Source organism: Bombyx mandarina, chromosome 28 (assembly GCF_030267445.1).
Source record: "Bombyx mandarina strain Sakado chromosome 28, ASM3026744v2".
Lineage (NCBI taxonomy): Eukaryota > Metazoa > Arthropoda > Insecta > Lepidoptera > Bombycidae > Bombyx > Bombyx mandarina.
This window is the reverse complement of record NC_143233.1, coordinates 5087699-5114777: the sequence shown is the minus strand read 5'-3', so window position 1 is coordinate 5114777 and position 27079 is coordinate 5087699. Positions and strand designations below refer to the sequence as shown.

General features: G+C 39.9%; 2 protein-coding genes across 2 annotated transcripts; one reads left to right on the top strand and one right to left on the bottom strand.

Moving 5' to 3' along the window:
* The first annotated feature begins 155 nt into the window (after positions 1–155).
* Positions 156–14415, top strand: LOC114243757 (uncharacterized). The gene is made up of 12 exons (XM_089739188.1): positions 156–516; positions 1429–1632; positions 2239–2425; positions 3391–3533; positions 4637–4728; positions 7345–7455; positions 8514–8610; positions 9244–9430; positions 10397–10489; positions 11334–11446; positions 12149–12242; positions 14088–14415. Exons 1-12 carry the CDS (start codon positions 457–459, stop codon positions 14168–14170), a joined length of 1464 nt encoding a protein of 487 aa, XP_089595314.1. The 5' UTR covers positions 156–456; the 3' UTR covers positions 14171–14415.
* A 1331-nt stretch (positions 14416–15746) lies between these two features.
* Positions 15747–25449, bottom strand: p47 (NSFL1 cofactor p47). The gene is made up of 9 exons (XM_028175425.2): positions 25197–25449; positions 24466–24691; positions 24093–24198; positions 23560–23648; positions 21987–22039; positions 19765–19883; positions 18668–18799; positions 16439–16565; positions 15747–16022 (listed from the first exon to the last, which is right to left on the bottom strand). Exons 1-9 carry the CDS (start codon positions 25299–25301, stop codon positions 15807–15809), a joined length of 1173 nt encoding a protein of 390 aa, XP_028031226.1. The 5' UTR covers positions 25302–25449; the 3' UTR covers positions 15747–15806.
* Between the last annotated feature and the right edge of the window lie 1630 nt (positions 25450–27079).

Below are 27079 nucleotides of genomic sequence, written 5' to 3'. Positions count from 1 at the left end.
CATCGTATTTCTCTCTGCTAGTGGTTTGCTGGAAGAAAACTCATGAATGAGTTAAGCTCGCCTTTGTACATAGTATTTAGACATTCTTTAAATCTGTTTTGATTGTATTTTCTTTTTGTGTACAATAAGTATAAATAAATAAAATAAAAAAATACGGAAACTGTAATGTCTGTAGTTTAAGCACGTTATTCCTTCCCCGTGCAAGTCGCGGGAGTTAAGTACGTGCTTCACTAAAAATACCAGAACCTGCCAGCGGGATTTGGACGCTGGAAGATTAGCTTCGTTCGAGACAAGCACACGGGGCGTGTTGTCGGACGCTTTAGTCCCTAAACAGCTTCTTATCCAAAGCATTCAGCACGTCAGGAGCTCCATCGTGTTTTATTTATCAGGTGTCTACCATGCCCAGCGGCGGGTATCAAGTCGGGTCTTCGAGATGGAAAGCCCATTGACGGCGACATGAGGCCGAACTGCCCATGCCGATCTTGCTGCTGCGGGAAACCGCCTGTTGTTAAGCCGGTTAGAATTTTTTCGGGATTCATTACGAAAAAGCTATTTTAAAATGAAGGTAGGGAATAAATAGTATTAGTTTTTTTCGGGATAACGCAATAGCTACCTACATCTGTGACCCGTTTAGTAAAACCCTTAAGTCACGTTTGGCAGAGCCTTGAGATTTTCATCTATAGATAGCCCATACTCGTCTTGTTTGTCAAGTCGTCTGAGAATTTCGCTACATTACGTACGAAATAATTAGTTTTTGTAAGATATTTTACATTTGGAATGTGTGTTTCAATAACAGATGAGAAAATCCAAGATTAAACCCTGAAATCTTTCGTTCACCGTAACAACCAAAGACCCATTTTTCAAAAACAGCTATTTTTTTTAATTAAAATACCTAATTTGCTGTAATATATGCAAAAATTTAAATTTACTGCAAATAGCTTAAGTTGTCGTATTCTGTATTAGAAAGTATGATTGATGTAAAATGATTTGAAATGATCATTGCATTATCAAAATAAGAGAATATTGAAATGCCCACAATCTTATTTATTTATTTATAACTTCATATACTAGAAAGTATATTCTCTAACAGTCTACCTAAGGGGAGTGCAGAGATGAATCTTGGTAGGTGTAGTGTGAAGGGGATATTACTTAAACATATTTGTATATATAACATACATAATATTTATAGATACAAATACTCGTACTTAAATAAATACATATACATAAATATATACATATACATATCATAAATATATACATATAAAAACATTTATAAACAAGTATTATCTATTAGACGACTCTGCTAACTCTCTGAGAAACAGTTCTCGAACCTTCGTCTTAAACGCTTCACGTGATTTTAACGACAAATTAACAATGTAGCATTTTTAGTTCTTTGTCTCTAATAGCTTTTTCGTCGTTCACTTTTAGTGTTACAAGCAACCAAAAATCCCAGAGTCGTACGCGCCGAGACGATGCTACATAAAACCTTCAGCCCCCGTAGAGGGATGCACGACTTACAAGCTGTCATACCTACCTGTCGACGGATGCAAAAACCTACGGGGAGAAGTAAAGAAACCTTCGCCCAACATTGTACCGAGCTGTGAACCTATGGAAGGATGCACCGTTCAAAAGGTCATTATTGATTTATTTGTAACTCAATTGTAACTTAATCTTCAATATACATTAATTTCTTGCCTCAGAAAACAAAAGATCAGTCTGTTATTTAAATTTTAAAGGATAAAGAACTTTTTCACTTGTTTCACTCGGGTCAAAGAACTATATTGATACTCAAATCCAGTAGGGAAAGCCCTCATGGACTGCCTTTATGTGCAATTGTGATTTCGACCTCAAATGTCAAGGTGGTTAACGGCATTCTGGCTGTCATGTCCCCAGACTCCAGTGACAACTCAGTTTTCTAATTAGTAAGAAGTAAGATGAGTCTATTTTAGAACTAACATTTTTTTTTTGTATTGCTTAGAAGGGTGGACGAGCCTCACAGCCCACCTGGTGTTAATTGGTTACTGGAGCCCATAGACATCTACAACGTAAATGCGCCACTCACCTTGAGATATAAGTTCTAAGGTCTCAGTATAGTTACAACGGCTGCTCCACCCTTCAATCCGAAACGCATTACTGCTTCACGGCGGAAATAGACGGGGTGGTGGTACCTACCCGTGCGGACTCACAAGATGTCGTACCACCAATGCAATCACAAATTTAAAACCAATTTGATTTCAGTTGTCGTACCTACCGAACCCGGTGTGCGTGACGCAGTCGATCCGGCCCTGCCACCACGACATGTGGGGCCAGGGTCCCATGCAGAACATCACCACGCAACGACACGACTACGTGCCCAAGCCGAGTATACTTAGAGAGAGCTTTAAGCCAGCACCGAAGTTTCACTGCGTCGACCAACCATTTGAAAGTAAGTTGTTTTTAGAGATTTTTTTAATTACGCAGATGGGTAAACGAAATCACGCTCCATCTGGTAGAGTTTGGTTAGCCGAGCCCATAGACACAGCGTGGATGCCGTCAACCACATTAGGACATGTGGTCGAAAACTCAGAGTGATCAATGATCGTCTCACCCTCTCGTCATCTCATCATCTCACCATCGTCTCACTCTCAATCACGACACATCGCTGCTTCGTGGCAGAAATAGCCGAGTGTGGATGCTTACTCATGCGGACTTCAGTGCGTTCCACTATTTACTTTAATTGTTGTAGAATGTAAATGCAATTTCTAGTTTTAATACCAAGGTTCTGCTCTTTTTCTTTTTCGTTGCCATAATCCTATAATTTACATATCTTTATCAACGTATCTCCATAAGCAATGTGTTCTCTGCAGTCCGACGGAAGAAAATGTTTTCTTATGCATCGTTTGTATTTAATGAATTCTACTTCTCAGACCTGCAGTAAGATTTTAAGATTTTCATTTTAAAATTTAGAAGTTAAAGATAGATTAGGGATCCGCTGAAAACTAACTCAATATTGAAAAGTTCATTTAAAGAACCATTTAAAGGGTTCTGTCTGAGAAAATTTACAAAGCGATTCATAACTTTGAAATGGCCGTGTGTTTTTTGCCTCACGAGGTTTCAAAGGGTCAACTTATAACTTGCTATTTTCGTTAATATTCACAATTTTATATTTCAGTTTGTGATATTTACAAAAAAGTAGAAACTCTTTTTTGGGATTACTACTAAGCTCTTGTTAATATTCTTGTATGTATTAACAGAATGTTTACATTATTTCAAGTTTTTACATTATTTATAAAGAAAACAGTAGCCATCACAATTATTCCCATCTTTATTGTTAAAGTTATTGTTTGGGATATTTATTGTTATGCAATATAATATTATATTGTTTAATAACTAACTAAACTTGCGTTTCAGATCGGACAATAAATAAATTATCTTATTTACCTCCCGAGAAAATTGATATGCCAAAATCGTTTGCGCCCGAGCGTTGCTATGAAAAGCCGGCTGCCAAAATGGACGGAACCACCACCCACAAGATGAGCTATTTACCGAATCCTGTTTGTTTCGTTTTCTATATTTTTCCTATTTATAAACAACTAGCAGACCCGGCCACGCGTTGCTGTGGCTGAGGTTTTTGTTTCTAAATAACACGCAACCGGCTATGCTAATACCAAAAATTGACAAAGTAAGAACAATTGGATTTCACGGTATTGCGTTTACTACGAAATGAATTTCACTTAAACTTTTGCCTCAGCAACACGTCGTGTTTATGCCATTAAATCGATGCATCCAATGAACACTACGCTAACTCCAAATTCGTAGATTTACAGGAGGAGCATTTAAACGAAAAAAGTTGATAAAATCTTTATTATTGCAGATATATTTATGGTTTTTTTGTGTAGCTAGCTAATTTACTCTTGCTTCGAACCCCATTAATAATGATTAATTGTAATACTTTTAACATACCTAGTGAAGCGATTTGCGTGAAAAACTAAAATTTCAAATTTTTGAGTTAGAGTAGTGTTCATTGGAGGCCTCGATTACCTAATTGTAGCTCATGTGAAACGTTGATATTTTTAACACAGCGCCATCTATGAGATATTAATGTCAGACAGTATTACGATTGTCTGTAAAAACTGATTTAAGGCGCCATCTGTTTTAGACTTTTGAAAATTATAATTAATAACAAAAATCAACATAAAAAATCATTTTATTGTTAATAAATAAATATTGCGACCATTAATCGAAATAAAAACCACCCTATCTTTCAAGTTGGATCAAACTGCACACGGTGTGCTAATTTAATTTAAAATTGGGTAAGTAGTTTAGGAGTCTATCGCGGACAAACAACGTGACACGTGATTTATATATATTAAGATTTATTGTTATGTTTCGGGGAAATTCTAAATTTACAATACTTTTTGTTGAGCTTCGAAGGTCCGAGGAATTGGTGTACGGTTGTGTTCCTGTAAGGTTCCATTGAGGAAAATATAAGATCACTTTTTTTTGCTTAGATGGGTGAACCAGCTCACAGTCCACCTTAGCGGTTAGCGGAGCCTATAGATATCTACAACGTAAACGTCAAATCATGTAACGCAAAAACTTTAAATATACTTCAGCAGCATACTTATTTATGCTTCATATATTTATTTATATTCAGATAATGAAGAAAGAGACAGTACCGTGGGCTTGTAAGGGGCAATATGAGAAGCCTTGTCAAAAGTTGGACGGAAACACGACATACACAATGAGGTATTGCAGTCTTTAAATCTAATGGAAGCTTCCAGTTCGTCCAATCATATTCGCAAGTCCACAGACGCAAAACTATTTTTTTACTATTTAATCTCATCTTTTTTTTTTACTGTCGTCAAATTATTTGCGACATTTAGATTACTTTACAATACTCATGGTCACGAACGATCACGTAAATGTAATTTTGATTGTAACTCCTCGTATGCCTTTTTCTAGCGAATCTAACTTTTGACCTATACTAATATTATAAGGCTAAAGAGTTTGTTTGTTTGAACGCGCTAACCTCAGGAACTACTGGTCCGATTTGAAAATTTTCAGTGTTAGATAGCCCATTTATCGAGGCAGGCTATAGGTTATATAACATCACGCTAAGACCAATGCAAGCGGAGCACCAATAAAGAATGTTTCAAAATCGGGGTTTTATTCCTTTTGAGAGCTTCCGCTGCATGCGTTACGGAAACGGTTAAAGTTTCGCTAAAGTAATGTATGTTTGCGGAGCTGGTCCCCCGATTGATGGGGACGGCCGGTTCTTTGAGCCGGCTGCTCCCGAATATTGGGGGACCGGATCAGGTTGTGCGCCGTCTCTACGCGGGGGTGGTGCGATCGATGGCCCTGTACGGTGCACCTGTGTGGGCTGAGCCGCGCAACCGGGCCACTATGGCTCGGTTCCTGCGCCGGCCGCAGCGCACCGTTGCCATCAGGGTCATCCGCGGATATCGCACCGTCTCCTTCGAGGCGGCGTGTGTTTTGGCGGGGACGCCGCCATGGGAGCTGGAGGCGGAGTCGCTCGCTGCCGACTATCGGTGGCGCAGCGAGCTTCGTGCTCGGGGCGTGGCGCGTGTTCCCGAAAGTGAGCTGCGGGCGCGGAAGGCCCATTCTCGGCGGTCCGTGCTCGAGTCGTGGTCGAGGCGATTGGCCAACCCCACGTGGGGGCTACGGACCGTCGAGGCGGTTTACCCGGTCTTTGATGACTGGGTGAATCGTGGCGAGGGACGTCTCACCTTTCGTCTGGTGCAGGTGCTGACCGGGCACGGATGCTTCGGGAAGTACCTGCGCCGGATAGGGGCTGAGCCGACGACGAGGTGTCACCATTGTGGACACGACCTGGACACGGCGGAGCATACGCTCGCTGTCTGCCCCGCTTGGGAGGTGCAGCGCCGTGTCCTGGTCGCAAAGATAGGACCTGACTTGTCGCTGCCTGGCGTCGTGGCGTCGATGCTTGGCAGCGATGAGTCATGGAAGGCTATGCTCGACTTCTGCGAGTGCACCATCTCGCAGAAGGAGGCGGCGGGGCGAGTGAGGGAAAGCTCTCCTCACTACGCAGAAACCCGCCGCCGCCGAGCAGGGGGTCGGGACCGGGGTCGTATCCGTGACCTGGCCCCCTAAGAGCTAGGGGTCCCACCCGTTTTGTACGGGGAGAGACCCAGACGTGGGGTGGCGTGCTTTGCACGCCCACCCGCAATAGGAAGCCGGGTGATGGTAGACCGCGTTCCCCCGACCGCTCTGGGGGAAGGTGTAACGCGGCGCCATCAAAGCGGGCTTTTGGCCCGCTGAACGAGGGAACCGGTGGTCGTGTCGCTGGCGGCCACCAGTCTGGCGTCCGTGGGACGGTGGGATGGATGTAATGTGCTCTGCGTCAACCCTGTCCCGCCGTTTCAATAGCCCCGACTGGGCTCCGTCCCGGTCCGAGGTAGGGCGCCGGTTGTGAGCGGCAGGAGTTTTTAGTGAGGTTCAACTCCCACATACCCCACCTGCCGCGCGGGTGGGGATCCGGCGATTTTCTCCTGTGGAAAAAAAAAAAAAAAGTAATGTATGAGAGTCTTCTCTGTATCTGTCTAATATATGAGAGTATCTTTTGAAGTCGGTTAAAAAGCGTAATTTTGGTACCTTAAATAACTCTTTAATATTCTATTATTCAAAAATATTTTCACTTTCCACGTAAATAAAGAGGCGGGTAAAATTTTGCGTTATGCCAAAGTAACTATTCCACGCGGACGAAGTCGCGGGCAAAAGCTAGTGAGATGAATAAGAAAGTTTGTTGATATACTTATTACGAAGCTTTGTATACCAGTCTATTTCTTTGTATTCAGTGCTAAAAGTAAACGTCTGACTTGAAAAGTACAGTAAAAACTGGCATGGATCCTTTGGCATGCCCAATACAAACGCAGATGACAAATACCGTATTTGTCAGAACGCAGTAACGTGTTTCGGTCTGGAGTGAGACAGCCGTTACGCAATTGATACTTTGAGGTCTCGTCTCAAGATAGATTAAGGTCTTCATGCCTACAGGGCTCCCTAAAGAACTTTATACCAGTGACCTCGTCTCCGCGTCTACGAGCAAAAGTATATCTAAAACAAAATAAAATACCTGTCTATTTCTGCCTAAGCCTGCCTATTTCAGCTGTGAAGCAGTAATGCCTTTCCGACCTTGGAACTCGTATCTCAAGATGTGTGCCGGTATTTACGTTGTAGATGTCTATGGGCTCCCGTAACTACTTAACACCAGTTGGGCCGTGACCTCCTTCACCGTTTAAGCAATAAAATAAATAAAATAATTGAAAGTTGTTCGTGAAGGTTACTACTAATGAGTATTATATTTTTTATGATCTAATTTAGTTACTTGGACGCGAAAAGCGACTGTCGTCGACAACCCATCTTACCGACTGCTTGCTCCAACCCTGTCTCCGCTTCGAAGAGATTTGAAACGCAGACTATTTATAAGAACAGGTGATTATATATGCGCACAAGTACCCTTTACGTATACCGTTTGGTCGAAATATACTATCGGATTTTTTTGTGTAATTTGAGAGAAAATAAATAGATTAACAAATTAATGTAACCTAATTTCTAATTTTCAGTAAGGCGTCGAAAATAATTGTATACTTTTTGGACATGTCCGTTTATATTTATTTTTGAGTGAACTGAGACATTTTTAGATCACGCTGTTTCTGGTTTTCTTCTGGTACCTATATTAATATATACAAAAAAAATAAGTGTTGGTCTTTAATCAACGCATCGCTTGACAACGCCTAAGCCGATTTAGCTATTTACAGGCTTTTATTAGCTGTTGATGTACCTACCTAACGCATTATTTCAACATAATTTTCACCAAATTCAAAACGATTAACTTACAATTAATGAATAAACTTGTACACGCATCAAGGACCGTTGAAAATACCATAGTTTTTCTTAGTTATTTTGGCTTAATTACGTGAACAAGATCATCAGATAAAAAATATTCTAATTCGGTTTTCTGTCCATTTTAAACTGTGGCGGCTGCTATCATAATACAAGATAATACACAGATGCCTGAAACTCGCTAACGACATTTTTAAGATAAGCTTGCATATGTCAAAATTCCAAACAACACTTGGATCGTCGGTCTACCGAGCAATTTAATTCGCTCGATAAAAAAATCTTCCCTTTATTGTTCACTCCCAAAACTGTGGAAATAGTTTGAATAGGGTCTTTAGCTCAGCCCGCTAAGTTTTCCGCCGGATCATCTCAGCGGTCGCGATTCCGATCCGGTAGTAGATTCATTCGCGAAGCAGCTGCGCTTGAGTTATTAGGTCTCCTTCGGAGGCGCTCGGGTAGCTGTTAGCAAATCCCACCTCTCCTGGCTGAGCCTTTGCTCGCCCACCTGTCCTGGTGAAACTGGAAAGGCCTCCGGGCCAGCAGTAATCATTCAATCATTTAAAAAAAATCAGAAAGAAAAATTCTGTCTTCTTCCCTCGTCTTCTGTCGGGTCGGCTCATTTTAATTGTAATTTCATATTGACATGTCAGCTATTTACCGGCCACGGCAACGATACCGACGCCAGTGAAGCCGTCGCCAAACATCATCGCTTCGACAGCTCAAATGGAAGGGGACACGGTGCAAAAGGTTTATAAATTTATTTTTACAAGAGAGCATATGTGTGTGTATGTCAAATATACATGGTAGTGTGTGTAATGTTTTTGACGTGACAATGTCTTATAATTAGATGGAGCCGGCTGCACGCACGAAAAAACATGACTCATGCGGCGTTACCTCGCTCTGAGGCGTATTTTCTTAGGACGTTGTCACGTTCAACTATCGTCAGTAAGCCGACTTTACAGACAACCGATTTTTTTTTTTGGAGAACTTACCTCTTATAAGTCAATGTCACTGTCAGGCAGTCCAGTTCCAGTGTCCATCAAAATAAAAAATGTAATCTATTTATCCGGCACTAATATTATCTATATTTGACATCCTTCCTTTAAAATTTACTAATACACATCAAAATTGAATCCACTGGTGGTAAGACCTCTTGTGAGTCCGCACGGGTAGATACCACCAACCTGCCTAATTCTGCCGTGAAGCAGTTTCGGTTTGAAGGGCGGGGCAGCCGTTGTAACTATACTTGAGACCTTAGAACTTATTTCTCAAGGTGCGTGACGCATTTACATTGAAGATGTCTATGGGTTCTAGTAACCACTTAACTTAAAAAAGAATTTCTTTAGTGTGGCGTGAAGTCTTAATTATTCATGATTTCAGTTGTCGTACCTACCGAACCCGGTGTGCGTAACGCAGTCGATCCGGCCCTGCCACCACGACATGTGGGGCCAGGGTCCCATGCAGAACATCACCACGCAGCGACACGACTACGTGCCCAAGCCGTCTGTACTCCGGGAGTCATTCAAACCGGCGCACAAGTACCACTGCGTCGAACAACCGTTTGAAAGTTAGTTGCAAACGTCTCTTGTGTCTGTCTGTTGTGCGTGGAATTTTCGAGAACAGTGCGCTTAGTGCGAGTTTTTTAACGTTCTCGATGGCGTAAAAGTTAACCCAATTTTGTATGCAGTTGGAACAGCGCCCCAAGCGGCTAACGTAGGCAACCGATCCCTTTCCAACAACTTTTACGCTATCGAAAACGTTAAAAAACTCGGACTAAGCACACTGTTCCCGACCAGATATAATAAGGTTTTCTTAGTTTTCGACCAATGACGGATACAAGGAGTTTTAGTAAAATAACTCATTCTCCTTAACTGATTACTTTATTTGATTTGTAGGCCACTGATTATCTCGCCGGATCTTCTGAGTGAGTCGCGATTTCGATCCGGTGGTTGATTCTGCGAAGCACAGCTCTTGCTAGGGCTAGTGTTAGCAAATTCTCTCAGATTGAGCCCGTGAGCTCACCTACCCATCAGGGCGTAGTTGAAATGCCCCCTTTGGCTCGCTGGTAGCCAATAGGTAGGGAAAAAATGTAAATTAAAATAATTTAATGGGTTTTTTTTAATGCCGCATCTGTGCAAACCAATTGACTGTGTGCTCAGTGCCAGGTTTCTAACGTACTCTATAGCGTAAAAGTGAACTCAAATTTGCACGGAATCGGAACGTTTGCCTACGTTTGCCGCTAAGGTCGCTGTCCCAACTGCATAGAATTTAGTGGTTTTCCGAGGATCTATATCATCATGGAGGTCACGACCTGGAGTCTTGTTTAAATAGTTATCCGTAACTGTCTTATCCCAAAATCTGGAATGCACGATTTTTGCGCTGCAGAATTGGGACAGATGTTACCTGTGCGGGAATATCTATCTATCTATCTTCCGCCAACACGTTTCAAAGCAAAACTGCTTACGTTCAATCACTTATTACTTGCGAATCGATCTAGGAACCCATTTATAGCGACGATATTTGTTATTTTTAGATCGGACCGTGAATCGGATGTCGTTTTTGGACCCGGGACGAGTGCCCCTACCGGAATCGTATGCTCCCGTCAAGTGTTACGAAAAGCCAACAGGTTTGCGACAATATTTTTATTGGTAGGTCAAACGCCCAGCTTTGCGAAGTATGGCCAAAGTATTTGCCTGTCATTAGAGCAGGCACTGAAATGAATGGACATCTTATCGTGAATGCCGCCTTGCCAACCTTGACATAAATTGAAGTTTGCATTGAAACGACGGGTAATGAAAAGGGACATATGACTGGTTTGGGGAAAAAAACGTTTATACCAGTAGTCGGCGACCCGCGGACTTCCGTGAAATGTTTAGTTCCGGCACCGGAATATTAACTATTATCTTGCCTTTTAAGAGACTAGTAAACATTTTTGAAACACAAGTGTGCTTAATGCGAGTTTTTTAACGTTTCGTTCGTGTAAAAGTTTACTCAAATTTGTATGGAGTCGAAACGTTTTCCGCTAGGGACGCTGTTCCAACTGCATACAAATTTGAGTTAACTTTTACGCTATCGAGAACGTTAAATAACTGACACTAAACACAAAGGAAATGATGTTAAAAAAATGGCCCTTTGAATAAATTTTGATTGTGTGTCACTATATAGTATAAAACAAAGTGGCTTTCTCTGTCCCTATATCCCTATGTATGCTTAACTCTTTAAAACTACGCAACGGATTTTGATGCGGTTTTTTTAATAGATAGTGATTGAAGAGGAAGGTTTATATGTATAATAACATCCATTAAATAGTGGAGAAATCAATAATAAATTAGAGTTTCCAAAGCGAAGCGAGGGCGGGTCGCTAGTTATCTATATTTGCCTCTTTTGGTTGACAAGGTTGCCAACCATTGGCACCCATTGAGAAATCTCGATACGGGTTAATTTATTTATAAATGATATTAATTTTACAGCCAAAATGGAGAGCGACACGATACATAAGATGTCCTTCCAGCCTGTATGTGTTCCGACGCCTCAACGACCTCCGTGGGCTTGCAAGGGACAATACGAAAAACCGTGTCAAAAGGTGATCAACTGAATTAGATACATGACTATTTCGTCTACACATCTGAAGGCTTAGATTTTTAGTGCCAAGATTGATGGACAAACTGTCTTGATATGTCATGTTGGGATATGTCTTGTGATTGATAAGTCATCGGAGCCCATTGAAGAATTCGAATCCCGCAAGCAGGCACAAATTTTTCAAATTAAATACGTACTTAACTAATGTTCACGATTCACTTCCACGGTGAAGGAATAACATTTTGTAATAACAAACCAGTAAAAAATATAATTTGCGTGAATCGACGCAGAGTTCGACTTGGGAACTAGCCCATAGACACAGCCCGCTGAGTTTGTCGCCGGATCTTCTCAGTGGGTCACGATTCCGATGCAGTGGTAGATTTTACGAAGCACTACTCTTGCTATGGCCAGTGTTAACAAATTCACTACATTCAACTACCGAACTGTGAGTAGCTGGAATGTCCCCTTATGAGCAATGTCTTAATTCGGGTGAGTGGATTCACGCCGTGATGTCGGGATGTTACTAAGCAAATTCACACTGAACCCCTGTATCATCATCATCATCATCATCAGCCTTTATCTGCCCACTGCTGGACATAGGCCTTCCCCAATGCCTTCCACATAATGCGGTCCTCCGCCTTACGCATCCAACGACTTCCCTATCCAACTGTATAATTGAAAATAATTTTGTCAACGTTTCCTACAGTTGGAGGGGACTACGATATACCGGTCCTCGTTCTTGCCTCCCGGCGAGGATTGCACCGAGTACATGTATCCCTGTGCTTATGGCGACTGCAAACGTAATCTATTTTCAATTTATTTTTAATTAAGTGAAGATAGTTTCTGAAGTTACCGGTGATAGATACTGATTGTGGTACGAGAGGAATTAGAATTCAAATTTACTGGTGGTAGGACCTCTTGTAAGTCCGCACGAGAGGGTTGCCACCCTGCCTATTTCTGCCGTGAAGCAGTAATGCGTTCCGGTTTGAAGGGTGAGGCAGCCGTTATGACTATACTTGAGACCTTAGAACTTATAGCTCAAGATGAGTGGCGCATTTACGTTGTAGATGTATATGGGCTCCAGTCACTACTTAACACCAGGTGAGCCGTGAGCTCGTCCATCTAAGAAATAAAAAATAATAAAAAAGAGCTATCGTGTGCACGCGTGAACCTGTAGCTTAGCCGCGTACTAAGCCTTTGAGCGTGAACCATCGATAGATCGACTCTATTACTGCACCTAAAGTGCGGAATATAGACTATTTGCGCAGTTTGTTTATAGGTATTAGGTATCGGCCTGTACATACATGTCTTGGCGCACGCATGTTTAACGTCTTTATTAAGTTGATAACATTTATAAATAGCAATTTAAAATTATTTTTCTGTGAATTTAGCATTGATTTTTTTTAAGTTACCATTATATAAGGTACTTTTTTGAAAAATCTGTTAGCTGAAAATAAGCTCAGGAAATAAGTACTAAAAAGTTTATACATCGACGCTTGAAAGGCAAACGTGACTAAGCGACAATGCGTGAACTTTACAGTAGACTAATTTAAAGTTGAAATACCCGAAAAAAAAAAATATTTTAACGAATCTAGCTGTAGGATTGAAATGATTTTAATAGACCTAGAAATATATATTTTTTGCGCATCGAATATGGTTATTGCCTATCATTTATGTATATAATATTATAAAGAGGAAAGATTTGTTTGTTTGTTTCGAATAGGCTCCGAAACTACTGGACCGATTTGAAAAATTCTTTTTCCATTAGAAGCCGACATTGTCCCTGATGAACATAGGCTACTTTTTTAATAATTTTTTTTTAATTTATTTTTTTGGTTTCATGTGTGTTTTAATGTTTCCGAAGCGAAGCGAGGGCGGGTCGCTAGTTTATGTATAAAGCAGTTATTGTCGCTTAGTCACGTTTACCTTTCAAGCATCGATATGTATTTCATAATAAAATGGGCTTCTTTAAACGAGTTCTAAAAGTCCTCTGTTAACAGTTATTGACGACGGTAATCATGAGCAACGGCTTACGGACGCCATTAGCTTCTAAAGCGATTACACTAGAACCACAAAGGAAATACGTATTTTATCGCAAGTAAATAGAATTGAAAATTGCCTGAAGCGCGATTTCGAGGGTCCACTTGATATATTCACGTTTTAGTTTGAGAAGCTGTGAATTTGGACACTATATTCTTTGACCGTGTACCGCCTTGTGATTGTTGTTAAATAATAACCATTATCAGACTATATCAGCCCACTGCTGGACATATGCCTAGCCGCGACGAATTGCACGCGACTGAGCATGATCCTCGGCTTCTTTCATCTAATAAACTCTATTATTTGTTTTTTTTTTATTGCTAGATGGGTGGACGAGCTCACAACCCACTTGGTGTTAAGTAGTTACTGGAACTCATAAACATGTACAACGTAAATGCGCCACCCACCTTCAGATATGAGTCTTAAGGTCTCAGTATAGTCACAACGGCTGCTCCACCCTTCAAACCGAAACGCATTACTGCTTCACGGCAGAAATAGGCAGGGTGGTGGTACCTACCCGCGCGGACTCACAAGAGGTCCTACCACCAGTAAAAGTTGGTGTTATCGAAACTGTTATAATACTGGATAAACGATTTTATTTTCAGCTTGTGACTGCACTTGCCCTTCAGGATGTATTAAAACGGATCCCTGTGCCTGCGATTTTCCGAAAGCGGGTTGTTGTTCGTGAGCGTCAGCCAATTTTTTAACATTGGCAACACAGTGTTCGAATTCCGAATTGAAATCTGATTTTTTTTTATTTGAGATAAATTTGTAGTATTCTTTTTTTTATTAGGTTTTACAAATTGTAAGAAAAGTAATTTTAGATTATGTATCCTACCTACATAATTTTAATTGTATTTTCTAATTATGATTATTTCGAGATTAGGTAAATTTAATATATAGTTTTTTTTACGTTTTATACAATACAGGTTTTTGTAATGATTTTGTTTTAATTTTCTGCGAATCCATGATACCTACATGAATTGTTGTTAACAATTGCTTCCATTTCTTCAAATTTCATGCTTAAATTTGTATCGAACTTTGAGAGATATGATTCAAACCCGCAAACTTATAATTTGCATAATTACTTATGGTAGGATGTTTTGTGAGTCCGCACGGATAGGTACCACCGCCCCGCCTATTTCTGCCGTGAAGCAGTAATGCGTTTCGGTTTGAAGGGTGGGGCAGCCATTATACTGTAAAAACAGACCTTAGAACTCGTGTCTCGAGGTGGGTTGCGGCATTTTACTTTGTAGATGTCCATGGGCTCCAGTAGCTACTTAACACCAGGAGGGCCGTGAGCTCGTCTACCAATCTAAGCAAGAAAAAGGTACCTACAACTAATCTTAGTTTTTTTTATTGCTTAGATGGGTGGACGAGCTCACAGCCCACCTGGTGTTAAGTGTTAATGGCGCCCATAGACATCTACAACCTAAATGCGCCACCCACCTTGAAAAGTAGATAGATAGTTAGCAGATAGCAGTGTTGCCTGTATGCCCTATATATAACTTTTGTCGCGTCGTTTTTGCCGTCGGCATAAAATCATCAAACTGTTTCTACGTCCACCTTCGACAAATGAACTCAAACTGAACCCGGGCGGCCGTTCGACGCGTGACCAGCGAGCACCATGTGAACCCTATACAATAATTCTACGCGCGTTAAGCGGTTAACGTATAAGCCTGCTCGCAGCTTGCAACACGCTTTTAACGTTTAATGGTTTCCGTTATAACGATACTAGATAGTCTTATCTAGTTCATGTTCTTTATAGATTTCAAAGTCTAGTGGTATTTACATTAATAAACGCAGCAATACTAAGGAGATATTATGGTCTTCTTAATGACACTTATTAATAATGAGCATTCAAAACGAAACATTACTGCTTCACGGCAGAAATAGGCGGGTTGGTGGTACCTACCCGCGCGGACTCACAAAAGGTCCTACCACCAGTTCAGCAGTTATTTAAGTTATATGCATTCGGATTTATTGATATTTAACAAAATCCAAAGCACGTCGTTTCGGATCCTCCCGATCCATTAACGGTGCTTTTAGGCACCACAAGCACCGGTCACCGTTCCCGTCGAACCCATCGCTTGCGACGAAGGGCTCCACGAGCGAATTAACCCACAGACACAGCCCACTGAGTTTCTCGCTGGATCTTCTCAGTGGGTCGCGTTTCCGATCCGGTTGTAGATTCTGCGAAGCACTGCTCTTACTAGGGTCAGTGTTAGCCAAGGCTATCAGCATAGGTAAGAAAGAAAAAAAAATAACAAATCATAATCCATTTTATATAAGACCGTTTTAATACAACAAAACTATTGGTGTCGCTACTTGAGCCGCTGCATGACCGTCGAGTTGAGCAGGTTCGCCTGCGCCAGGGTCGCGGCGTCGTCACCCAGCTCCGCGCTCGGGAAGGCCGTCAGCAGACTGAATGGCCGCAGCTGGTACGCCGGCTCCGCTCGCGACACGAACTCCCTCAGCGCGCCGACCGTGTGGCTGTGGTTGAAACGGCCCGTGATGCGGGTGCCGTCGGCCAGTCGGAACTGCGGGCGGACGGGCAGATCGTGTGTTACGCGCAATGAGGACGCTAGTTTAATTCACGCGCTACCAAGTTGCGAACTCAGGGGATTGTATGATACTTAAGCGAACACTATTATGTGAGTTGCAAACACTATCGTGTGAGTTGCGAGCACTACTATGTGAGTTGCGAACACTACTATGTGAGTTGTGAGCACTACCTTGTGAGTTGCGAACACTACTTTGTAAGTTGCGATCACTATTTTGTGAGTTTCGAACACTATTTTGTAAGTTGTGGACACTATTTTGTGAGTTGCGAACACTATTTTGTGAGTTGCGAACACTATTTTGCGAGTTGCGAACACTATTTTGTGAGTTGCGAACACTATTTTGTGAGTTGCGAACACTACTATGTGATTATGTGAACAGTATCGTTGGTTACCTGCAGCGTAGTGACGGGTTGCGTTTCGTCGAGTGTGACGGCGCTCTGTGCGGCGCGGAGGTTGGCCGCGCGGTCGGCCTGGTCGCCCGCCACGGCGGCTGTGGCGCCCACCGTGGGGGGCGTGGGACTGTTAACCACATTAACTTCAAATATATCGGTACGGTGTTTGAAACTGTTTTACAGTTTACATTTCGAGTTCATCAGAACTATCGGCGTCTCCAATGTACCTAGTAGCGGACAGCCACCATGTCTTGAGCAAGGGTATCAACCCCTAAAATCTACTACTTACAATGGTTAAATCTGAAACGCAATTAATAGTTTCAATACAAAAGCTCAAAAGAGCTTCCCTCCTTGGAAGTGGCATATGTTTGATGAACTTATTCGATATATTCGTATAGGGCGACGCGATCGTCTCGATAGCGTACGGTAGGCACAAAATTTTCGAACTAAATACGTTTACAATAACGTAATTTCTTACAAATCTTGTTTTAAGTCGAACCCGTTAATTATTATTTGCGTAATAAATAGCTGATAAATAATAACAAACTAATAAATTGCCGAAAATCGTTCATGTTTTGATTAATCTACACAATGGGACAACGAATCAGTGCGCTTAGTGCGAGTTTTGTAACGTTCTCGATAGCGTAAAAGTTAACCCAATTTTGTATACAGTTGAAACAGCGCCCCTAGCGGCAAACGTAGGCAAACGATCCCGTTCCATACAAATATGAGCTAACTTTTACGCTATCGAGAACGTTAAAAAACTCGCACTAAGCGCACTGTAGTTAAATCGACATTGCCTTTATCTCAAGGCGGGTCCTTATTCGATTTACAACGTCTATTTTTTTTTCCTACCTATGCTGATGATAGCCTTGAGAGGCTATTTCAGCTTCTTCTTGGCGTGTAAGTGAGCTCACGGGGCTCAAACCGGAGTGTTGCTAGCGCTGGCCCTAGCAGTGCTTTGCCGAATAATCTACCACCGGATCGGAAACGCGACCCACTAAGAAGATCCGACGAGAAACTCAGTGGGCTGTGTCTATGAGTTAATTTACTCGTCGAGCCCTTCGTTGTAAACGACGGGTTCGACCAGGACAATGACCGGTGCTTGAGGTACCTAAAAGCACCGTTAATGGATCGGGAAGATCCGTAATGACGTGTTTAGGGCATATCTTTTACTGGTGGTATGACGTCTTTTGAGTCCGCACGGCTAGGTACCACCACCCTGCCTATTTCTGCCGTGAAGCAGTAATGCGTTTCGGTTTGAAGGGTGGGGCAGCCGTTGTAACTATACTTGAGACCTTAGAACTTATATCTTAAGGTGGGTGGCGCATTTACGCTGTCGATATCTATGGGCTCCAATAACCACTTAACACCGGGTGAGCTGTGAGCTCGTCCACCCATTTAAGCAATCAAAAAAATAAAAAAAAAAGTCTATTGATTGCTATTGCCTATAGCATTACATAAACAAAGTTCGATTAAAAGTTCAACTTTAAGATTGCACAAAGTGGGAATGAGTTGCTCGCTCCGGGCATTTCAATATTACAATAATTGTTACGTTATAATACTCAATGTAAAAATGATTTTATTAAAAAAATCTAATATTAAAAAAAAAAAGACATGCCCGCTGATATTAACTGTTCAATATCTGTGACAGTGCACAAATGTGGGAAAATGAAACAAAGCGGCTGGACGTAACTTCTCGGGATCCTCCAAAAAGTCTACTGAAAAAATCTCAGTAAAAGACCACAATTTTAATGAGATTATATTTCATCCCATATCATCTCATCTCATTTAATTTAATTTAATTTCATCCCAGTTGATTGATGTCTCAAATTAATCATCTTCACTTCATATTATCATTTTCCATAAAAATATCCCATATTATATCATCACATCTCATTTCATTTCATGCCATGTTTCATATATTAATCAACTCATTTCGTTTCATAGTATATTTCATAAAAAAAAAAAAATATCTAAAAGATTAGGCTGTATGGTATGATACCTTTGTCTTTCCATTTGGAAAAATAAAACTTACTACTACATGCCCGCTGAGTTTCTTGCCAGTTCTTTTCAGGACGGAGGCTAGTTTTTGTGAATTGGCGGTAGTTCTTTTTGATGTTCAACAAGTATGTACTTTCATTTATGTTGAATTTTTTTTTTTTGATTCGATTTGATTTCATTGTGTGTTGTCTCGACTGAGATGAGTGAGTGTCGTGGATGTCGTACCTGCCCAGCATGTGTCCTTTCCCGGCGAAGGCCTGCGGCTTGACCACGTGCCGGGGACACTCCTCGTGTCTGCTGTCCTCGAGGCTCACCCGGACCGAGACCCCCTGCCCCGACAACTCCGACGGAATCTCACTAAGAACGTACAGAACAATTTTCAATTTTGTAACACAATAAAACTTATCGTATTTATCATTAATGAACCTTTGGGTCATCATCAATCATGATAGCAGACTTTGAACAGTATCACTGGAGACGAAATGATTTTCGATTACCATGAGCATGGGTATAGGTAAAGAAAGATGAAGAGATGCAACATTGATTGATCCCTTTCGTTGGGATGGGCCCTAGCACAAAATCGTTTGAAGTGTCGACGCTTGGTATAGCAAAGCGTGTGTGTTGGTGGGTGGTGTTCTTATGTGTAGGTTTTTTTTTATTGCTTAGATGGGTGGACGAGCTCACAGCTCACCTGGTGTTAAGTGTTTACTGGAGCCCATAGACATCCACAATGTAAATGCACCACCCACCTAAAAAAAAGCTTTGGTTCTCCGGCGAATGACTTCGTTCCCCATACGATCCTTTAGAGACACCGAGCACAACTCATTTCATAAGTCGCTGAAGGACTTTAAGCTTTCGGACCGGCCCAGACGTATAGGTCCATTTTTTTAAACAATTTAATAATTAATGTTAGTACATGCCAAACGGTTTAAAGAAACATTATAGGAAAATCGACAACGTCAATATTTCTCGATAATCTTGAATGAATGATGTCCTATATATATATATAGTTATTGATAGTCTACCGACACAAACTTACCTTTTATAGCGACGTAGTTATTTCCCTTACATTACCGTGTCCGAATTATTAGGAAAAAGAGCACAGTTAAACAACAGTAACGACACATCCCAATGTTTTAGATGCAACATAGAGCATCCGTTTCCTCGTCGCTTATCTGTACGTAAATCTGGTAATTCCACAGTGTCGGTTTTCGGGGGACCGCATCGACAGCTAGCCCCCCCCCCCCTCCCCCACTGCCCCCCGCACTGCGTCGTCGGGGGGTGTGGGGGGGGGGGGTCCGGTGTCGCAGTGGCGTACGTACCCGCGGCGTATGCAGCTCAGGAACTCCGCATTCTCCGGGTCGCTGTAGTGGCGCAGCGGACCCGCGTCCACCGTGAAGCCTTCGCGGTACAGACACAGTCTCACCAGTCTCACTTGCTCCTGTAATAACCAAACGATATTTCATACTTTGACATGTTAGCTTATCGTAATCAAAGCGGCGACAGCATCGCGGCAAAAATAGGCAAGACTGTGGCACCGGCTCGGGTGAACCCACAATATGATGTCTCTATTTAAATTCAACGTAAATGTACTTTATTTTAACGTTTACTCGGTATATTACAGTTATTTCCACATGAAATATTTGGATTTTTTTTTCTGTCATATTTCACGAATTAAGTATAATTTTTTTTTGTAGGGATTTTATGACCTGGTAACTAAGACCTTTAAGTCACGTCTTATTTTAATTTATATTCTTATTTTTAAGAAAAATGATAATATAGAGTGAAATGAAATGATGATTAATTTTAGACATTAATCAACTGGAATGAAATTAAATGAAATGAGATGATATGGGATGAAACATAATTTCAGTAAAATGGTGGTCGTTTACTGTCATTTTTTCAGTGGACTTTTCGGAGGATCCCGAGAAGTGATGTCCAGCGGCTTTGTTTAATTTTCCCACATTTGTGCACTTTCACAGATATGAAACCGTTAATAAATCACCGTTATTACACATTTAAACATAAAAAAAATACTAAATAGACAAAATAAAACAAATCACACAACTTCACTCCTCGCGTTCCCGCCAAAAAGTCGAATTAAGTATATTACAAGTAGTATTACTACATGTTTATCCAACAGCGCTCTTTTTTTTAAAGAAAGTGTGACCTGGTACGAGGGCTGCACTAAAGTATCGGGAATGAAATATTTCCACTGTTCCTGTCATATTAAAATCTTTTTAATTGAAAACTCCTTGGTTTTAAAAATCGAATACTATTTATTTATTTAAAAAAAGATTCTCGGTCTTGTCACGAGGTTTTGTCAAACTTGTTTAGTCGTTGAGAAAATGGAATTGACTTGAGAAAATTCAAGAGCGATGATTTATTATGACTTTCGAAGTGGTTTAACACAAAAACAGTGTGTTGACCGGATGATTTCTGCATTTGGTGATGAAGCCCCATCCAAAACCACAATTTAGCGCTGGTTTGCTGAGCTTCAACGTGGACGTGTCAAGCTCAATGATGATTCCCGTCAAGGTCGTCCAAAAACTGCAGTCACCCAAGAAAACGTTGATGCTGTGCGTAAGCTGATTGAGGAAGATCGACATGTGACATACCGCGAAATTCAGGCAACTTTAGACATTGGCATGAGTCAAATACAAATAATCTTGCATGAACAATTAGGTGTAAAAAAGTTATTTTCCCGATGGATACCGCATTCGCTCTGTGAAGAGCAAAAAGCGGCTCGCGTTACTTGGTGTGTCAGAACTCTCGAAATATTCCACGCAAGATACTCAAATGCTGTATACAACATTGTATCAGGTGACGAATCCTGGATATACGCGTACGAACCCGAAACAAAAAACCAGTCACGAGTTTGGGTGTTCGAAAATGAGTTAAAGCCAACAAAAATTGTTCGTTCACGGAGTGTTGCAAAAAAAATGGTGGCCACGTTTGTCTCCAAAACCGGCCATGTTACGACTATTCCTCATGAGGGACAAAGAATGGTTAATGCAGAATGGTATGCTAGCATTTGTTTGCCACAGGTCGTTTCTGAACTCCGTAAAGAGAACTGCAACCGCCGCATCATCCTCCATCACGACAATGCGAGTTCTCACACCGCACACAGAACAAAAGAGTTTTTAGAGCAAGAAAACATAGAATTATTAGACCATCCGCCGTACAGCCCCGACCTAAGCCCTAATGATTTCTATACTTTCCCTAAAATAAAGAATAAATTGCGTGGACAGAGATTTTCATCACCTGAAGAAGCTGTGGACGCCTACAGAACGGCCATTTTGGAGACCCCAACTTCCGAATGGAATGGTTGCTTCAATGATTGGTTCTATCGTATGGAAAAATGTGTGAAATTTCGCGGAGAATACTTCGAAAAGCAATAAATACATTTTTAAATAGTAATGTTGTGTCACTTCGTTAATTCCCGAAATTTTCAGTGCCGCCTATGTAATGACACCTTTAAGCCGAACACCACTCAAGAATTTCTCAACTAGAAAAATAATTGCCATAATTAAAACTAACTCACTTGTTGTTGTGGATTCGATGCAGACACTGGCTCGTGATCATCTGCAGTTTGTCCTGTTGACATGAAAAAGCATTATTATTAGAGGGAGAGGCAAAACAAAATAAGCAATCGGTTTGATCATTACCAAAACTACTGTGTATGTGTCAATGTGATTTTCATAACTGATTTTCCTAAAGGCAATAAATATATAGTTTTAATCAGTTTAAATACACTTTTTATTGATTTGGCTGTGCATTTGTGTGGCTTGAAAGATATTTCAGTCGTTGTATTATGTAATGAAGACTTCTGACTAGAGGGATATAAAGAAATGTTGAATGTTTGAAGTATGTATGTAGAATTGTGATTGTGCCACATAAAATAAAACTATTTCATTGTTCCAAAATCTTGTTATGATACTTAAAAATTATCTAACACTTTTTTTACGCCTTGCTCATTCAACCGTCTTCACCATCTTCCTTTTCTCTGTCATTCTCTTTTCCCATTCTGACCGCTTTCTCTCACTCACATCTTAATGCTCAATTTCACACTCCATTCTTACCAAGTCTTATCAAGTACGTTAATTATAAGCCAAAAATATAAATAATTTGCAGTGTTTCCTAGCAGTACCCCACCGCTACCTTTTTTATGGCGTAAATGCGCCACCCACCTGGAGATCTAAGTTCTAACGTCTCAGTATAGTTACAACGGCTGCCCCACCCTTCAAACCGAAACGCATTACTGTTTCACGGCAGAAATAGGCGGAGTGGTAGTACCTACCCGTTCACTCACAAGAGATCCTACCACCAGTACCTACCAGCAGTACAGAGGAGAAAAAAACAAAAGTCATCCAAATTTTTGCAGTTCCTATAAATCTAAGGTTAAAAAGCTACTGACTTATTTTGAACCCACATAAATAAGTTTCCATATGTACCAAATTTCCATCTTATTCTATCATAAAGTGCTTCCAGCTTAAACGTTAGAAGTCATTACTTAATTAGGCACTTTCAGCTCATAATTGACTATGACCTCTTTATTAATAATAGCGGCCCGCTCCGGCTCCACTCGGGTCAACAAAAATTTCAATGATACTTGACGTTGTTTTATTGTTTAAATAAAAGAACACTTATTGCGGTATAACTATAATAGTTAGACATATGGTTTCGCGACACTTTTTGTAAATAATAATGTCTTCTACAAAGTCGTAGTACATTATTTTATTCTATCATCAATAGTTTTCGCAGGGCACGCGATGTAAAGAATATTTTAGGTAATTTTTTACACCTTGGGTTACATTATTGGAGTTTTAGTAAGGATCCCTAATTTTTTTCAAATAACATTATAGCCTATGTCACTCGGGAATAGTGTAGCTTCCAAACAGTGAAAGAATTTTTTACATCGGTTCAGTAGTTTTGGAGCCTATTCAATACAAACAAACAAACAAATCTTTCCCCTTTATAATATTAGTATAGAAGTATAGATATAATTAATGATCTTTAAACACCCCTAGCTACATGTGGTTTTTTTAGTTTCTATATCAATACCAATAAGTTTACAGGTTTTTTCTGTCATTTTTAACTCATTTGAGTATTCTTACCTAATCTATAGCCAACTCCGGCGAAGAGGCCCCCTCGACCACGGCCTCTACTGGATGTTGGTTCGTCTTCAAAGACGACTGCTCCTCGCCTGCAAATGACAAATGCATACTGTACTTTATTGGATATCGACGCTTGTAAGGTAAACGTGACTAAGTGACAATGCGTGAACTTTACAGTAGACTAATTTAAGCTTGAATTAGAGTTTTAACGAATCTAGCTGTAGGATTGAAATAATTTGACCTAGAAATATATTTTTTTGCGCATCGAATATGGTTATTGCTTATCATTTATGTACAAAGCAGTTATTGTCGCTTAGTCACCTTTGCCTTTCAAGAGTCAATATCATTTTCTTTATTCATTCATGGAATGATCACAGCCACATAGGCTGAAGAAGACAGCACATTTTATACAATCAATATAAAAATCCAAAACAACCTCAGTTAGAAATTGATGTTTTATTCTAAGATGAATTATTATAGATACAATTTTTTTTCCATCTATCTATTTTGTTTTATATAAAATTATCACTTACTCTCTGACGCTTTTGAACATTTCAGAGACGATATCTTTCCTGCCTTTACTTGGCCCTAAGATCTGTTGCCCGGACCGTTCTGAGCCCCCAGCATAAAATGCCTGACCTGGAATAAAGGGAATATTTTTGTTAAAACATCTTATTATAATCGACTGATGAAATTAAAACTTCCAAATTGTAAAATGGCACATTGACATAAGCATTAAAACCTGAAGTAATCCTATTGCCTAAATTTGTAGAAAATAGACCATTATTGAAACTATATAGTCACAACGAACCACAAGTATGTACATGATGAGCAGTTTAGCCTTTTATCCTAAACAAAACAGTTTCAAGATCCCAAATTAAGTTATAAATATTCCAGTAAATTTACCTTCTTCCTCATCGCTTGAGCTTTCCTGCTGCAGCGATCCTATGGTCCCAAACTTTGTATTTGAGGTTTTCTTTTTTTCTTTTTTCTGGGACTTTTGTACCTGAGGTGAGACGGGCGGTGATTCCATATCGCTGTCTGGCAGAACAGAGAATGATGCCGCACTCGTTGGATTAGCTGGAGCCTCATCTGCATTACCACCGTTCTCATAGAAACTTGAAAGAGCAACCTAAAATTCAAGAATTATATTATCTATTTCAAATTGAAAAATGTTTTGCTACCATATTTTGTTGTGCACTGCGGATTTACGCTAGACTACTAGTTAATAAAATATAAAATTTATAATATACTTTATATTATATACTTAAGGGTTTAAAGCGTTTTAATTTTGTTAGCATCACAGATAATACTTTTCATTTTTGTTTATTTATTCATTATTGTTATTATTCTTTTTGTGATTTTGGAAGTTTTACTCTATTTACATACATTGAAAGATGTTCCAAACGTCCAAGAAAACGATTGCCTGAATCGATTGTCGCACTGCAGTACTAATATTATTTGTAATTATGAAGTATTTAAACATTCTAGGTTGGTTGTCAGTATTTAGAATTAATTATTTATTACGTTAATTATTCTTCATTATAAATATTTTAATTTATATATCACAATAACATTAATCACAGATGCTATAAATTTATAGATAGTTTATTATTTACCGAACACACTACACTTACATCTAATTGCCAGTTTGAGGATTCTAAAAAGAATTTACTGCGATCTTCGTCAGCACCGGTAACATCACAAAACTGACGTAATGTATCTTCTCTATTCGCAGACATGGTAATTTCGAATATATATTTTGTATTAATTTATAAAACACAGTTTTGAACAGAATACTCAATTCTCTTTGTAGATTTCATTCGTTAAAATTCAATGACTTGCTTTTAGTTTTGGTTTGTCAAGAGTAAACTGTCAACTGTCAAGTACGGTCTATCAGCTGTCAAGATACCTTTAAGAAATGTCATGTTACAGACAAAATTTCGCAAGGCGGTGCAAACAAAGCTAGGATGCAAGAAACTTTCGAGTCTGTTATGGGTCTATCTAAAAACCTATCCAGAAAATAACCTCCACTGCTACTGTTTACGGCTACAGTCCTATGGTGACTAGATAGATAAGCATTCTTTAGATTGCATTTTTAATGTAATTATTTTTAATGTAATAAATTTACTTTAAAATGTATTAAATCATCTTTAAATGTGAGACAAGTGGATAGTAATGTAATTGTTTCTGAGGAATCATTGGAGCTTGTTGAGTCAACCGTATTTCTTGGTATAACAGTGGACTACAAACTGCAGTGGGAACCTCATATTCATAAATTGGCGAGTAAGCTCAGCTCTGCAGCATACGCAGTAAAAAAAATTAGAATGTTAACAAACGCGGACACGGCCCGTTTAGTTTACTTTAGTTACTTCCACAGTGTCATGTCCTATGGCATTTTGCTATGGGGCAATGCGGCCGATGTAGAAATGATATTTATTCTGCCGAAAGGAGCTATACGTGCTATTTATAACATGCACTTAAGGGAATCCCTGAGGGAAAAATTTAAAGAAATTAAAGTTCTCACTATGCCATCCAAGTACATTTTTGAAAATTTTATGTATGTTCGTGAACATAATGAGGAGTTTCCTAAAAAGTCGGTCATACTAGAAATAGTAGGAACAAACACAAGCTTGTTGTGCCAATGAGTAGGTTACATAAGATACGAAATTCATTCGGGTGTTTGTCTGTGCGCCTGTACAACAAAATCCCACAAGATATTCAGAACCTACATATACATAGGTTTAAGAAAACTATTAAAGAACATCTGTGCAATAAAGCCTACTATAAAGTCAATGATTATACTAAAAGATTGCACAAAGTAGGAATGAGTTGCTCGCTCTGGGCATTTCAATATTGTAATAATTATTACGTTACAATACTCATTGTAAAAATGAATATTTAAAAAAAAAAATATTAAAAAAAGAAAATATTAAAAAAAAAGGACATGCCCGCTGAGTTTCTTTAAGTTCTTAAGTCTTTAAGTTCGTGCGTGTTTCAATCAGCTGACATCAAGCGCAACTTTTTGAGTTCTCTGAATTTGATTAAGCCGGTTGTACTTTTTGTATGACGCGCTTGTTACGGTTTCTTCTTTTTGTCTTCCAAAGACAATGCGAAATTGTTGAGATTAAACTTGAAGTCTTGTTTGTTACGGCGGCGCCACCCTAATTGGTCGTTTTTTGACGGCCAGGTAGGTACCGTACCTACTATATTATCTATGGTACCTACTTTAGTTAGATCACATAGACGGACTTTTTGGCGGGAACGCGAGGAGTGAAGTTGTGTGATTTGTTTTATTTTGTCTATTTAGTGTTTCTTCGGGTTTAAATGTGTATTAAGGGTGGTTTATTAACTGTTTAATATCTATGATAGTGCACTAATGTGGAAAAATGAAACAAAGCCGCTTGACGTAACTTCTCGGGATCCTCCAAAAAGTCCACTGAAAAATTTTAGTAAATGACCACCATTTTACTGAGATTATGTTTCATCCCATAACATCTCATTTCATTTAATTTCATCC